Below are 15,443 nucleotides of genomic sequence, written 5' to 3' on the forward strand. Positions count from 1 at the left end.
CAGCCAGGGCTCAAAACAATTTTTTAAAAGATTTTATTTAGCCCTGGCTGGTGTAGCTCAGTGGATTGAGCACGGGCCTGCGAACCAGAAGACTGCAGTTCGATTCCCTGTCAGGGTACAGGCCTGGGTTGCAGGCCAGTTCCCAGCAGGGGCCAGTTCCTAGCAGGGGATGCACCAGAAGCAACCATACATTGATGTTTCTCTCCCTCTCTCCTTCCCTTCCCCTCTAAAGATAAATAAATAAAATATTTTTTTTTAAATTTTATTTATTTATCTTTAGAGGGGAAGGGAAGGAGAAAGGGAGAGAAACATCAATGTATGGTTGCCTTTCATGCATCCCCTGCTGGCAACTGGCCTGCAGGGAACCGGCCTGCAACCCCAGTATGTGCCCTGACTGGGAATCGAACCGCGATTGTCTGGTTCGCAGGCTCGTGCTCAATCCACTGAGCTACACCAGCCAGGTAAATAAAATATTTTTAAAAAATTGTTTTGAGAGAGAAAGAAACATCAATTTATTGTTCCACTTATTTATGTGTTCCTTGGTTGCTTCTTGTATGTGCCCTGACAGGAGATCAATTCCACAACCTGGGCAACTCAGTTCGGCACTCTAACCAACTGAGCTACCTGGCCAGAGCCCTGCTGCTTTATTTTCTATTCATTGTAGATAAGACCAGGTGAAGAATTTGAGCAGTCAAAGTTTCTGTGTGGAAGGAGCTTGAGTCTTCATGGCTCCAACTGCGGGCCGTCTGTTTTACAGTAAAAAACAAAGACAAATGATAACATGGGGTATGAAAGCTGGAAGAGCTTTTTTTTGATCCTTACTTGTATACTGCTTATACAATGTTGACATTTATATTTGTATAAAGGGTTTATTTATGCAACAGCATAAGGATAAGAAGCTTTGTCCCTCCCCTCCTGCTTGCATCGCTCCATCTCTCTTCCTCTTCTAACTTTCCTTTCAGATGTGGCATGCACAGCAGCTTGGCAGACTTCACGTCTACTCCCAGCTCTTCCTCCCCTACCTTCCTTTTCGAAGCTGGAAAATTAAGTGCATAATTTCCTACTTTTCTTTTGCAGCCAGGAGTGACTTGCTCAGTTCTGGTCAGAAGATAACCACAAGATTGATTGTCACTGGAAAGGGGACCTGGCCCTGAGCGAAGCTGCCCTGGACTCTGCCAGCAGGTGTGGGTTCTTGATTTCATGCAGGAAAGGTTTCACAATAGGAGTCCAAGTGATTTCAGAGTATGTCCACTAAAGCTGGGGACAGTGAAACAAGGAAGGGCCTAGAAGAGAAGAAGCAACAACAGGAGAGAGACTCAGGGGGGCTGCTTTGGCTCTCTAGAAATGTTATAGGAAAGAAGGGAGCCAGTGCAGGGCTGCTGCCAGCCCACTGGAAAGCGAGAGAAAAGGGGACCTTGGAGACAGGTTCACGGGGTTAGTTTGGGATGAGCTGCTGCTGCCCAGCGCTCCACTGGCTGAAGTCTCCTGGGGATTCTTAGAGTTTAGGAGATATACGCCTGCTGGGGAAGCCGAGGGGGAAGGGAAAGGTGCCATCATGCTCCTTGGTGGGAGAGCTCGTGCAGGTTCCTTGGTTTTGAGGGGTTTTAAAGGCTGGGAGTTTAGGGGAGGTTTTAGGGGAGAACTCAGTAGAGTGTTCATTGGTTTTATCAGGTGTGCCCTCTCAAGGTCATGGCCTCTACTGATTGGTCTGCGCCTGGGCAGGAGGTCATCAGTCGTTGCAGCTTGTCCTAGGGTCCTCTGCCTGGTTTTCTGGGCCTGGAGCTGAAATACAACTGAGGCCTAGGTGTTATCTCCAGGGGATTAAAAGGTCAGGGGGTCTGTCTGTCTTCAGTTTCCCACGCCACTTGCCAAGGAATTTTCCTAGCTTCTTACTATCCTGCCGCACAATGAATAAAAAGAGACTCTCAAACAAAGCGGAGGGTTGTAGCCAGTTCTACCTTTACCCCTCTGTTCCCTTCTTCCCACCTTGAATTTGGATGTGATGCCTGAAGACACAGCAGCCTTCCTTCAACCATGAGATTACCAGCCAACGCGGTAAAAACGGTGGGGCAGAAAGAAAGCAGGAGCCTGGCTCTGTAGTGACAGCATTGAGCTTTTGTGCCAGGCCTGGACTGCCAACTTCCGTCCTCAGGCCGGTGCCCAGTCCACTGAGCCACACCAGCTGGTCTCATATTTATAATATGTATTTTCTCCCACCCCTTTTCCCCACAGCCACTTGAATATATTTAAAATAAACAGAACAACAAATTTTTGGTAAACAAAATTTAATATAACCATAAGTCAAGAAATAATGGTTAAAAGACATGTTATTAGATACAACTTTAAAAAATGCTATGCACAAAGTATATTTAAACAAAACATGTAGGTATTAATGTGCTACAACTGAATTGAGAACAAAAAAATACAAAGCCTTTCCCCCCTTCCCATTGTGAAGACTCTAACTGAAGGCAAATGACATTTGGCTGCCACAGGTCTATGTTAAGCTCCAAACTTTATAATATGCTTTAGAGTCTAAAGTATATTATATTTCAACTCTGTAATTGTGTTGTCTCAGCTCCAGAAACTTCCAACAAAAATTTAAATGAAGAAACCATGGGAGCAGTGATGGGAAAAGGAAGAGTAGAAACTTTTCCAAGAAAGTTAACTGAAAAAGTCTATAGAGAAAAAATAGTACATAATGGAACAAAAATAGATTTACTTTTTCTACATTAAATGTAGATAATGCAAGTGATGTTTACCTTATTAACCAATGTAAGATGGATGTTTTTCTGAATATCTTAAAAAGCACCAACCCTCCCTCAAAACACCCCAACAAAAAATCTAATAAAACTCCAAAGCCCAACAACCTTTCTTAACATTCTCATTCGGCCAAGCAACCACCGTAGTTGATGCTAATTAAAAAATTTAAGGACTGAAATGAAAAAAAAAAGTTAAGATGTTTATTTACTCAAAAGGAAACAAATTATGAAACATTCCTAAGGTAAGCTGTATTTAGATTGAAAAAAATTGAAATAGCACTAGAGAATGTAAGGCACAAATTCAGATGCCATTCTTTTTAAAACAATTAGAATTCTTTTCTTTGGGACAATATATAAAATAAGTTACGACTATTGCTATTTAAAAAAATTATGATGATCTTTAGTAAGATCATCATAGTGAATTTACTTAAATTCACTAAGTAAATTTAATAGTCAATCACACAAATGCAAAACATTTAAACGTTTGAAATATGTTAAAATGTTTTTGGAATTATCAACTCACACTTTTGGCTCGAGTGGTTTCTGGTGTCTAGCATTAGATATGACGATACATATAGCTAGCTAGTCAAACCTACTGCCTTAAAGATCAACCACATTTCCTCATTCTGGTTACATGTTATGTGAATATATTTAAAAAGAATAATGGAGTGAGGTGATGTAAACCTGCCTTTCAATATAACACACAACAAATTCTAATAAGGCCAAAATTATGTTGAGGTTAACTGGTGTCTTGAGTTTACTAAAATAAAGGCAGTCCATAGGAAGCCTTTATTAGACGTTATCTTAACACTTGGCACCACATAAAGAGCAATCTTTCCTCTTTGAAAATACAGTCTGGAGCAGATGTCCTTTCCACATTTAAATCTCAAGATGCAACAGGCATACACAAACAATTCACCCCTCCCTTCTCATGTATGGGTTCTCACAGCAATTAAAAAAAATCTATTGCCATATCCAGACAACAGGAACAAAATAAAACACACCTGGTTTGCGCATTGACAAAAGTAGTGTAATTGAACCTTTGTCTTTCCTGAGTTTCAAAAAGGGTATTTGACAGTAGAGATACATAAACAATTCATATTCACCAAGAGAAAATGTATCAGTCCACAAAACATTTTCATCTTCCTAAATATAAGAGAATGAATGTTCAACCACTGCCATGTGTGAAGTGTCTTTACCAATTAAATTTACTCTGAAATCATGGACTGAAGGTTACTAAGTTATGACACTTTAAACTCCCCCCCAAGTAAGCAAAATGATAACTTAATACCCTCCCTGAGTATTTACATCATTTTTCTTAACACCTGCTTTAAATGGAGTAAATACCTACATTTCAGTCACCTGGGGGAAAAAAGGTTACTTCAAATCTGCTAGGCTACCGTTTCCGACCTCTGCAGTGAAGTCGGGGGGATCAGAGTAGAAGAGGAAGGTCGTTGGTGGGGAAAGTTAGGCCACTCAGTAATTCACTCACATACAAGAACACATGAAAAAGGACGAAAGTTCATGAAAGAAGAAACTACTTTTCTGTTGATCCACAAAACACACCCTTTTAGTCCCTTTCCCACTGAGTAGGTTTAGCAAATCATCTCCATCTCCAATTTGTTTTCTGACCTCGTCGTAAAACCATATGTATGATACAGATTCTGACTGTATACAAGTCATCATACTAATACTCATCACGTACTTTCAAATGTAAAAAAGTATTCTAGAAATGCCCAAATAAAAAATCTTCTGAAATTGAACTTAATAAGGTGAATTAATTTTTAACTCATGAGCTTTTTTTCTGATCATTACAAATGGATACAATTCTTGGTGTCTGTATATAGGTGTGTACATGAGCATACTACCTATGTACATATATACACAGGTACATACATACATACACACTAACCCAAAGGCTTCTGTGCACATGCCCTATCAAAGGAAAAATGTCAACTGTGATGACAGTATGAATATAATCTGACACCAAGCTGGTTGATGTAACCCTTTTGATATTAATTGTATCCTAAAATTCTTTTTATTTTATCAATGACAACATCATTATTTACCAAAAATGAATAAAGGAAGATAAATAATGAAAGGAAATTAAAATATCATTTGTGTAACTTTAAAAATAGTTCTTTAATTTCCTAGTATTCAAGTTAAGTTCTTGGTGGCTAACTTAATTTTTAAATTATGTAGAGAAAAAAATGGAACAATATTGGTGTGAGGTCTATGTTTAAACAAATTCGGTTCTATTGAACTTCATTTCAAATTACTACAATGAACACATGGATATTAAAAATGAATAACAAAATAAAACAGTTAATATACTTTTACAATAGACAAAATTACTAGAGTACAAGTTACCTTGAGAAAATATTTTTTATGTGAAATGTCTGTATTTATGAACGGGCACGATCTTAACAAATAAACATAAAGTAACAAGCATCATTTGTATAACCCTCAGCATTTACACTTTTCTCATACATTGTCTCAATTACCGAAAAGAAGTAAATTTCTAAACTAAATAGGTCCTAAACAAAAAGTATAATGCAAAAGTAGATGTTTTCTCAAAAGTTAATACAAGTATCCTAGTTATACATCTAATGGTCTTTCAACTAAAGCAACAGAAAATTGTTTTCAGAACTGCTCTGAAAGTTATTATAAAAAGGTATGTATCATTAAAAATTATAATTTGAAAAGTAAAAATTTCCTAAAATTTGTAAATTTTTTTAGTTTTCCTCAGAATTCAGATTCCAATGAAGTATTCCAGCTGAGGATTCAAGCTGATGCCATATAGTTTATTTGAAATCTTTTATCATTCTAGGATTAAAAAGTTCATCCACGTTAAGTTTCTGATTACTACCTTGATTTCAACGGATCTGTGATAACACTATAATCACATATTTGCATCACCTCTCCTATGACAAGGAGTATATTAATTATAATGTGAGATGTCAATAGTGCCTAGGAAGTTGAAATACATAGCAGGCTACTTGGAACAGCCCTAAACTTTTGTAAATTGCATCAGTCCACCCAGATATAACAATCACTTATGCTGCAGGTCCTGCTACTCCATTTTCTGGAAGAAAAAAAAACCCTTTAAATTCATGTCTGAGAACTAGTAAGCTCTATAAACTGGAGTTGAAAAATCTAGACAAAGGCAATTTGTTGTATAGAAGCTTGAGAATGTTGATCCATGGTACCAAATGAGAGATTTCTCTTAGAAGACTGATACTGCTGTTAGTTTATTCAGACAGTTACTTTTAAAAGAAAAATGGACCCACTGAGCTAGTTGGTCCCTGGTTTATCCTTCAAAGGACTCCCAGGATTTTTAGCTGTTCAACAGAAAACAGGACAACCAGGGAAGAGGTCCTCACCCCAAGCACCATATTAATGAGGTCACACCCTCCTGGGCTAGGGAGAAAATCTGTCCCTGTTTTTTACAAGATAATATTGCAAAATGGATTTCAATTCCTTTGCCCAGGTTCACGAAAAGGAACTTCCTTAGAGGATTCAGAGATGATATGCAAATATTTCAAGAGCCACAGTGAGTCATTTTCCCTGCAACGGGTCTTAAATAATTTTTTCTAAGGAATTAACCTGTTATTTTATCAGCATCTGCTTTTCTACCTCCTTGCTAACCTCTTCTCAAAAATGTTTAATATAATGCAGCAATTGTAAGAATGAAGTAATAATTCAGTATTTACTCAAATTGCTGTCATTACATTTTTATCAATTACAGAAAAAAACCCTTTCAATGAAGTTAACCAGTTTGGATATATTTTCAGTGACAAAGATTTTTAAAACTGATTTTTCCTTCTTAGAACACATTCTAAGTATTATGTGATTCAACCTAAATGAAGCCTTAAGTTGTGAACTTTTCTATAGGCACATATGACAAGATAAGGAGTATACAGTCTTGCAGATGAACACACACAAATGAAGAGACCATTCACAAATCCCTTAAAGGTATACAGACAGACATTCTTTCCTATTCCACGTAGGTTTCTCATAAATATTTACAAAGATACATTACATTTAAAGCCCAAGCAATTCCACTATTACCCTTGATAACAACCAAAACCTTTTTTGTTTTCCAATAACAGGAAAGGATTTATTACAGTTTGAAAGATTGATATTTTGGGGAGAAAGGCACCACAAGTATTAGTTTTACTTTTTGTGCATATGACACAAAGGAGATATGCCAAATTCCTACTCTGGAGCTTTTAAATCATCTCATCTTGGATTGGTGTGGCTTCTTGGGTGAAGTATGCCGGCTTTAGAGCTTAAAGCCTTTCTCATTGTATCTGTGTATAGTCACGCAGCCGTGATAGGACACTGGCCTGGGCATTGCGGCCACCCCTGTAATGATGCTCGTTGCAGGATCATAGCAGAGAATAGTGTCCGTGGCTTCTCCATTTTCTCGTCTTCCACCCAGGATATATATTTTACCATTGCACACAGACATACCACAGTTTTCCTGTTTTACCAAAAACAACAACAAAAAAATTAACTGTTGAAGGTAAGAGATTTGGTAGCAAGCTGAAAAGTAAAATAAGACATGCTTTAACATAGTCAATAAAAGGAGACATGAAATAAGCTCCCTTTTGCCTAACTTCTCTGTTCAGGTGTGAGTGATGATTTTGCATGGGCCAAGTGAGTGTTAAGATAGACTATACGTTAGTAATTGGGGCCAAGTTGTGTGGGAGTGAGGGGAGGGTGGCATACTGAAAGAAGGGTTTTAACTTAATGACAATGGAAAAAAACATCTTTGAAAAGCTTGGCTTTCTTCTCCTATCACAGGAAGGTCCTTTATTAGAAAGTGGCTGTAATATGACCAAGGATTTGGAACATTATTCATTATGTGGAATTACCCACAAGTTAAATGAATGAAAGAAAGAATTATAATTAAACTAAGAAAGCACTGTTACTAGAGGACTTGGCTGGGGCATAGAAATTCCCCAAATAACATTTTATAGTTAACTTTCCACATAATGAGATTCTTAGCTAAATTGTAATCTTCTCTGTCAGTAATATAATTATTATATAAAACAAACATTCTGCCCTGGCTGGTGTGGCTCAGTGGATTGAGCGCGGGCCTGCAAACCCCAGGATCGAGGTTTGATTCCCAGTCGGGGCACATGCCTGGGTTGCAGGCCAGTTCCCAGCGGGGGGCTCATGAGAGGCAGCCATGCATTGATGTTTCTCTCCTTCTCTCCTCCCCTTTCCCTCTAAAGATAAATAAATAAAATCTTAAAAAAAAAAAACATTCTTGCAAGGATGAGAGTGATTCTTTCAAGAAAGACATCACAGTAAAATTATCCCACTACTGTGTGGAGCTGGCTATGCTCCAGGCCGAGCAGTCTTCCATCTATGTTTTGCTTTAGCTGTCACATGTTAGTATCCTGTGTCCACATAACCAATCGTGAGATGGGTTCTACCAAGGAGAGCAATAGACACTTTTTACTTGACCAGACCTGTTGTGAATATATAAATTTCACTCTTGTAGAAAAATATAAAATCTTGGTGGGCTTACATAACAGAGGATAGTATCTTCAGGTCTAAAGGAATTAGTGTGTACTTAAAAATGCCTAGATTAGAGTTCATGTATACCCAGAATGACTTAGCTGATTATCATTAGTGAATGATGAACTTTTATCCAGAATACTTAACCCATGAATTGTACTAATATGTGCCAAACTATAACTTTAAGGATGTTTTTTTTTCATCTAAATTACAAATGAGGTCTTTCTACAAAGTCTAAAAATTTTCAGTGCAATAAAAAACAATATTCCTAGTTTTCAAGTACAAACTACCCCACACTATTATTAAACAGTCACTTTGATGATGATTTTACACTGTATAGTTATAGGATCTTATTATTAGCATTTCAGATAATAATGCTCAGAATTAAGTGAAGCAAGCAACCTTGAAAAGTTATTCTTTCATATAAAAATTACTTATACCAGATATTGTTTATTTTACTCTGTAAGAATTACACAAGAAATTGCAGCTAGTATGGAAAATAATTTATCAATACATGTAGTTTTTAAGACTAAAATGAAATACAATCCTAATACTGTTGGAAAAACTCAATTATTACTTAATTATTACTTTTATAATGCTTAAACTTAAATGCAAACAATAAAGAAAAAAGTCATATTTCTTCTCATTTATTATTCTAAACTTTAACACTTTAAATACCTGGTCTACCAAAGAAAGATACTAAAAAAAGTCATCATTGACTTGGTGAGAGACAGAGAAGAAGGCTTTGACCATTCAGACTGTTAAAAACAAAAAGCTCATTTTTTCAGCTCTTTTGTTATTCAGGACTTTAAGCATTTAAGAAAATGCAGCCTTGGGCTCAAACAACTGTCTACTGCGAAATTAGCTGATCTATCCTTTCTCATTGATGAGCATTAAAGGGGTAGGCAAACACCAAGAAGGGTCCAGATCTGCCTATCAATAATGGACACCGAGGTGCATTTAGAAATGCCAGCAGTAAGAATGGACCAGGGAGAAAAGAGAATCCCAGAAACCTCAGTACTGTTTGCTTCAACAGACTTGATACAGAATACTAGACTTGGACTCAAATGATTTATCTTTGTTATAATAGAGTTAATATATTTCTGATCTGTTTTCCCCCTGAAATTATGGAAGTCAATGTTATTCATTGTTTAATTAGGAGAAAATGTGTCAGATGTATCCTGTTGTTATTTTTCCTCAGTCATTTAGTTAAGAGCATAACCACTGTATGCTCTGCATCGTGCTAGATGCTGGCAATTATTTTCCTTAAGGTCTGTTATTGTTTCAGGCAGTAGGGCCAAGTCCTAAAGGCATAGTAATTCTTAGTGAAGATGTGCTATATTTTAATTTTTTCACTGTAGCCCTGGCCGGTGTGGCTGAGGGGATTGAGCACCAGCCTACGAACTGAAAGGTCTCCGGTTTCTCGGGCCAAGTTCCCAGCTGGGAGTGTGCCAGAGGCAACCAATCCATGTTTCTCTCATACATTGCTGTCTCTCTCTCTCTTTCTCCCTTCCTTCCCTCTCTCTAAAAAAGAAACAAAATCTTTTTAAAAATTAAAATATTCACGACAAGCCAATAAATAGCTCTGATTAAATTTAGAAATAAGTGTAAACACTTGTTACACGGGTGAATTATGTAACCATAATTCAAGTTCTTATGTTGTTGGACATAACTTTACCTCTATAGAGTTGGACTGTCCTTTCCAAGAGAAGCCACTGAACTATAGAAATGGGATTCATTTTACTTAAATGTGATATAAGAGGGGTAAAAGATTATATTCCCTCTGTACCATGAAGCTGAAGATCGTATTATGTCTCTTCACCTGAATACATAACTGACTGGAGACTATACATCAAGGTCAACGACTTTAGAAAAATTGTGTTATACTTGAACCCTACTGATTGTCCTTACAATCTACATCTCTCACGTATCTCGCAGAAAGACTGTCTTACAATTAGACCCCTCTGTTGCTTCAGTCTCTCATTTGTTTACTTATTCAGCAAATATTTACCAAGCACCAATAAATGCCATATACATAAGAGATGAGTTAGAAAAAACAATATTCTTAAAAAGACTAATTTCAGTATAGAAATAAACATTTATATCTGCAAGGGAATACATGACTGTCATATGAGAGACGTAAATACAATGAAAAAAAAAGAGAGAGAGGAATCAAAAAAAAAGAGAGATCAATTCTCAGTAGCATAACCTCACTTTGTTTTATCTATGAAGCGGTCCCAAAGATAAGGAGAATTACAAGCAGAGAAGGCAGAAAAGGCCTAAGGGGATAGGGGACCCCGTATGAACCAAGGCAGGAACACATAAGACCTACAGAGTGAATGCAGGTAACAAATACTAATGTAACTGGGGCAGAGCTGCAGAAAGTGGAGCTGAAAGACAAGCAGAGGTCGCCAACAGAAGGCCTAGAACTGGCAGAGTTTTGAATTTTATTCAGTAGGTTTCTGATCAGAGGAGAGATAATTACATTTGTTGGAAAATAACTGGTGGCAAAACGGGTTAGAGAGGCAAGACATTAGAGAAAGGAATGCTAGATTACTTACTTTTGTTTAGTTTAAAACAGTTAAGAACTGTTAAGAATTTGAACAAATGCAAGAACAGGAATGGAAAGGGAAAGGAGAAACTCTGAAGACATATAATTAATAGTCCAGATTGATTAATCATAAAAGTGAGGAAAATCTAAGAAATTAAGTTTCTAACTGTGAAAATGATAGGAAATATGTAATTGTCTCTGCCCCCAGTTTTGGACCCAGAGCTTCTTAACTCCTTGCAATTTCCTGGGTGATAGTAGCGTCTTTTGTTCTAATGAGGTGACTCTTAGTGGGCTCCTAGATGGGTGCTGGCCACCAGAAAGACAAAGTCATGATTAGTAGCTTGGAATTTTCAGCCTCACCCACTTTGAGTTAATAAATGATCGTGTCAATGTGGTCCTCAGTGAATGGGATCTGCAGAGCTTTTGGGCTGTTGAACACATCTGTGTGCTGGGAGCGGGGTGCACCTCAATGGGATAAGGACAGAAACTCCTGCACCCTTACTCTATATACCTCTCCATCTGGCTGTTCATCTCTACCCTTTACAGTTTATAACATCCCTTATACATAATGAATCAGGAAACATAAGTGTTGCCCCAGTTCTGTGAGCTGTTCAAGCAAATTATCAAACCCAGAGAGGGAGTCTGGGGAAACTTAATTTATAGCTAGTAGGTCAGAAATACCCAGGACAACCTGGAACCTGTGATTGGCACGGAAGGGTCTCTAGTGGTACTGAGACCCTTCACTTGTGGAACCTAACACTAACTCCAGGTAAATAGGATTGGGTTGAAAAAATAAGAAAATATGAATGAGACTGGGAGGTTATTAGAAATGACTTCTGGGGTTACAAGATCTCTGGGATGGTACAGGTAGAGTCCTATTTCCAGCATCAGAACCATCACACATTTTGGTGGGAGACGAAAGAAGAGCAGGGCCATGAATCAAAAGGCCTTTTTCTAGAAGCAGGGGGTGGAGAGGGAGCAGGAAGATATGAACTAGAGCGTGTGGGTGAAGACCTGAGCACAGCCCAGCCGTTTTCTTCTATAACAAATAAACAACAGACTAGCTTCTAACTACAGAAAGAAAAAACCCATTTGGGAGCCTTTCATATCTTTTGAAATATGCAAGAGAGAGAGATAAGGACTAGAGCAGGATCCTGAGAAAGGTTTCTGAGAAAAGGTTAAGGAGAAAAAAAATCAGCAGCTCAAGTGCCATAGCTACTTCATCAAGGGATGATGAAAAGTTTTTCAATAGAACAATTCCTTGGAAGGAATCTGAAAAACATATATAATATGATTTATGTGGAGTTTTAAAAAAGATATGAAATAGTTTAAGCATACTTGAAGTATTTTAATAGTGGATTACAGTGCATTCATAATGGTCATGTCCTTGGTCCCTCCTAGATTCATTTTTCTTTTGGATTGTTTTATGCTATTACCTGCCGGCTGAATGTATTCTGTACATGCATCCAGTAATCTTCAACTGGATCGTAACAGTATATTGCCTTGGTCAGTCCACCAGCAACATATATCAGGTTGTTTAAGGATACAGCTGTTATACATCTCTTAGCAATTGGAATAGCTGCACGAAGTAGCCAAGAGTTGGTTTCTGGATCGTAAGACTGAACCTAATAACATATATAGAAATATTTAATAAAAATTTCTAAACAAGAATGTAAATTTGCTTAATAAAAAGCCTATCAATATATAGAAACATGATTAAAAGTCAAATCCCATTAATTGACAGAATTAAAGGAGATTAGTTTAATAATGAATTGTGTGAATTCTGAAATCCTCAAAGAAAGGCAAATTTATTATTACCAAGCAGAATAAAGTAACGAACACAAACTGCTCCCAGGAAAAATGGCTACGAAGTTTGCTTTACTTATTTCCATTAAAATTAACAGATGTTGCAGGGGTGTCCAACCTTTTGGCATCTCTGGGACACACTGGAAGGAGATGTCTTGGGCCACACATTAAATACATGTGACACATAATCACACACAAAAAACTCCTCATAATGTTTTAAGTAAATTTACAATTTTATGTTGGGTTATATTCACAGCCATCTGGGCTGCACGTGCCCCCCCATTGGCCGCAGGTTGGACACCCCTGGTTAAATTTGTAAAAAACTGTGTTATATAGCATAACTATGCTTTAATCTGAATATGACTTCTTTACACTTTCAGAGAGTCATTTCTTCAAAAGAACACAAGTAAACCTTAGTATGCTTTGAATTACCACAAATTCTGAATTAATAAACTTTCAATATGTAAGTTTTGACCACACTGTGTGAAGTTAATTTAGAAAAAAATTAATTAAACGACAAAATTCAGTTATCTATTGGTAAACCAAGTGGACATTAGATACTTGTTCCCAGAGTAAACCTGGTATTTCTGAGATATTGGGACGGCCTAAGTGCTTCTGTCTAGGAGTTCATGGAATGCGGCGACTCTGAGCCACTCTCTGTCTACCTCACAGAAGTTCCTTTCCTCGTGTTTGCTCTAAAAAAATGCTTTTGGAGTATGTAGAAAATGACCTAGTTGGAAGTGGTATAATTAGTTACTGTGTCTTATACCCTTTGCTAATTCACTTCCTAACTGTGTTTTGTGTGAATAACTTTTCAATTCTGTTGACTACAGCAGTAAAAGGTTTGAAACAGTTTATTTAGTACAAGATCTCAGGGTAGGGCAGTTGGGGGGGGAAGAAGGGGAAGGGTCGTCAAGGAACCTGAAGTACCCATGGACAAAGCCAAAGGGGGTACCATTGAGGGTGGGAGGTTGGGGTGGGTGAGGTGGTGGAGTGGTGGCAAGAAAATGGAGACAACTGTACTTGAACAATAAAAAAAAGGCAACAAGAAAGCAAATAAATAAAGAAAAGTTATTATGTCAAAAAAAGAACTCAACATTGAGATGACTTTCATTTAAAAAATATAGGATTGTGCTTTTTAGGGCAAATCGTTAGATGCATATGCTCAGGTTAAAAGGAAGTATGAAGTACCAATTTTTAAAAGGCCCGTCACACTAAGGGACCTTGCACCTCACTGATAAGCCTGTTGTATTGCTGTTCTTGGATATGTCATCGGCAACTTCTGTAAGGGAACAGGGCTTACCTTATCGGAACAGGTATTATCATCAGGTCCTCCACCAATCACAAACAATTTGCCCACACAGCTAGTCACAGCGGGAGAACTCACTGCCTCCTTAAGGGGAGCAACTTCAGTCCATCGATTTGAAAAGGAATCATAACATTCGACGCTGCTAAGTCTGTTCTGCCCATCATAGCCTCCAACAACATACACCTACATATAAAATACACAGAAAACAATCTTAATCATCAGAAACCTAAATTTTGAACTAGTTGGCTAAAGAATGAAGTAACCTCTCCCCTTTAAAAAGCTCTTGATAACTGTAAATACAATATATTTAGCTCAGCTTTGGAAACTTTTAAAAGATTATCACCCTCTTACCACCACCAAAAGGAGTATTTGTAGACTTTTTTTTCATAATAGCCCCCTCTTATGACATTTTAATACCACAGATACTTGTATATTTGTTTATGTACTATACTGTATAACTGTGCTTCATATATGAAACTGTGTATCTTTTTACTCCCTCAAGACAAATCTTCACCTCCTTAGGGACATACTGCTTGAGCTGAGAATTACATAATTTAGCTTGAACACTCACACTCACGAATGATGAAAATATTACATTACAATAAATAAAGTTATAAAACTAAAATATTAGATATGGATTACTAGACTGAGATCTTTAGAGGTAATGCCTATCTTATTCTTCATTTTAGTCTCCACAAGTGCCTAGAAAAGTACCTGGCACATAATGAACTCCATACTATATATTTCAAAGGGCTTTCACGTACATTTTCTTTTTACAAATATGAGGAAGATAGGGCAAATCAGTATCTTTATAAGCTAGGTGATCTAATCTAATCAACAAGCCATTTATCAAATGACTTATATGCAGAATAGTCCATTAAACATCACCAAACATACAAGACAATTAAAGGAGCTGTCCAGTGTAACAATCATAGTTCTTATTTTTATTAAAAAAACAAAACTCTTTAATCATACGCATGGAAGGGGAGTGAGGGCAGCACTAGGCTGAGGGGAAGGGAGCGATGTGCTCCCTGTCCCAAGTTGGCCTGGCCAGCTCTGAGATCACACACGCAAATGGGCTGGGCTGGGAAGTAGAATAAGGGAAAGGATCGAAATCCGCAGTTCTTCTAAAGGACAGTTAGCACTGACCCTTCCCTTCACATCTGACTAACTATTAAGACCCACTAAGTCTTTTTTCACAGTACTGCTACCATCTGTCCCTTCCTTTTGTTTCCCGTTGCCACTATCCTCGGTCAGGGTCCATGTCATTTCTTATCTTACAATTAATCTCTTGGTTTCCAAACCACAGATTAATTTTACTAAAACACCTCATCAACTCCTTTTAATAGCTCAACAATAAATGCCTAAGAATAAAGGCCAAATGTTATTTTTCAAAGTCTGTCCATAATTTATCTTTTTATTTTCTTCCAAATTTCCACAGCAGCCAACGCCATTTCTATCTTGCTTTTCTCACATTATGTTAAAA

The 15,443-nt window shown here is 37.4% G+C and overlaps 1 protein-coding gene across 4 annotated transcripts in view; it reads right to left on the reverse strand.

Annotated features, from left to right (window-relative positions):
* Positions 1-2,274: 2,274 nt before the first annotated feature.
* The window catches only part of KLHL24 (kelch like family member 24), a 41,348-nt gene continuing 28,179 nt past the window's right edge, over positions 2,275-15,443 (reverse strand). For 3 of the 4 annotated variants that reach the window (XM_037154837.2, XM_053657661.1, XM_053657662.1), the window contains 3 exons: positions 13,952-14,140; positions 12,279-12,467; positions 2,275-7,245 (listed from right to left, as the gene is read on the reverse strand). In XM_037154837.2, coding sequence (XP_037010732.1) covers positions 7,045-7,245; positions 12,279-12,467; positions 13,952-14,140 — 579 coding nt within the window. In that variant the 3' untranslated portion in view covers positions 2,275-7,044. The remainder of the gene's footprint in view (positions 7,246-12,278; positions 12,468-13,951; positions 14,141-15,443) is intronic. The other variant, XM_037154839.2, reaches the window with a different exon arrangement.

The sequence above is a fragment of the Artibeus jamaicensis genome, unplaced genomic scaffold (genome assembly GCF_021234435.1).
Source record: "Artibeus jamaicensis isolate MK-2021 breed Jamaican fruit bat unplaced genomic scaffold, CSHL_Jam_final scaffold_474, whole genome shotgun sequence".
Taxonomy (NCBI): domain Eukaryota; kingdom Metazoa; phylum Chordata; class Mammalia; order Chiroptera; family Phyllostomidae; genus Artibeus; species Artibeus jamaicensis.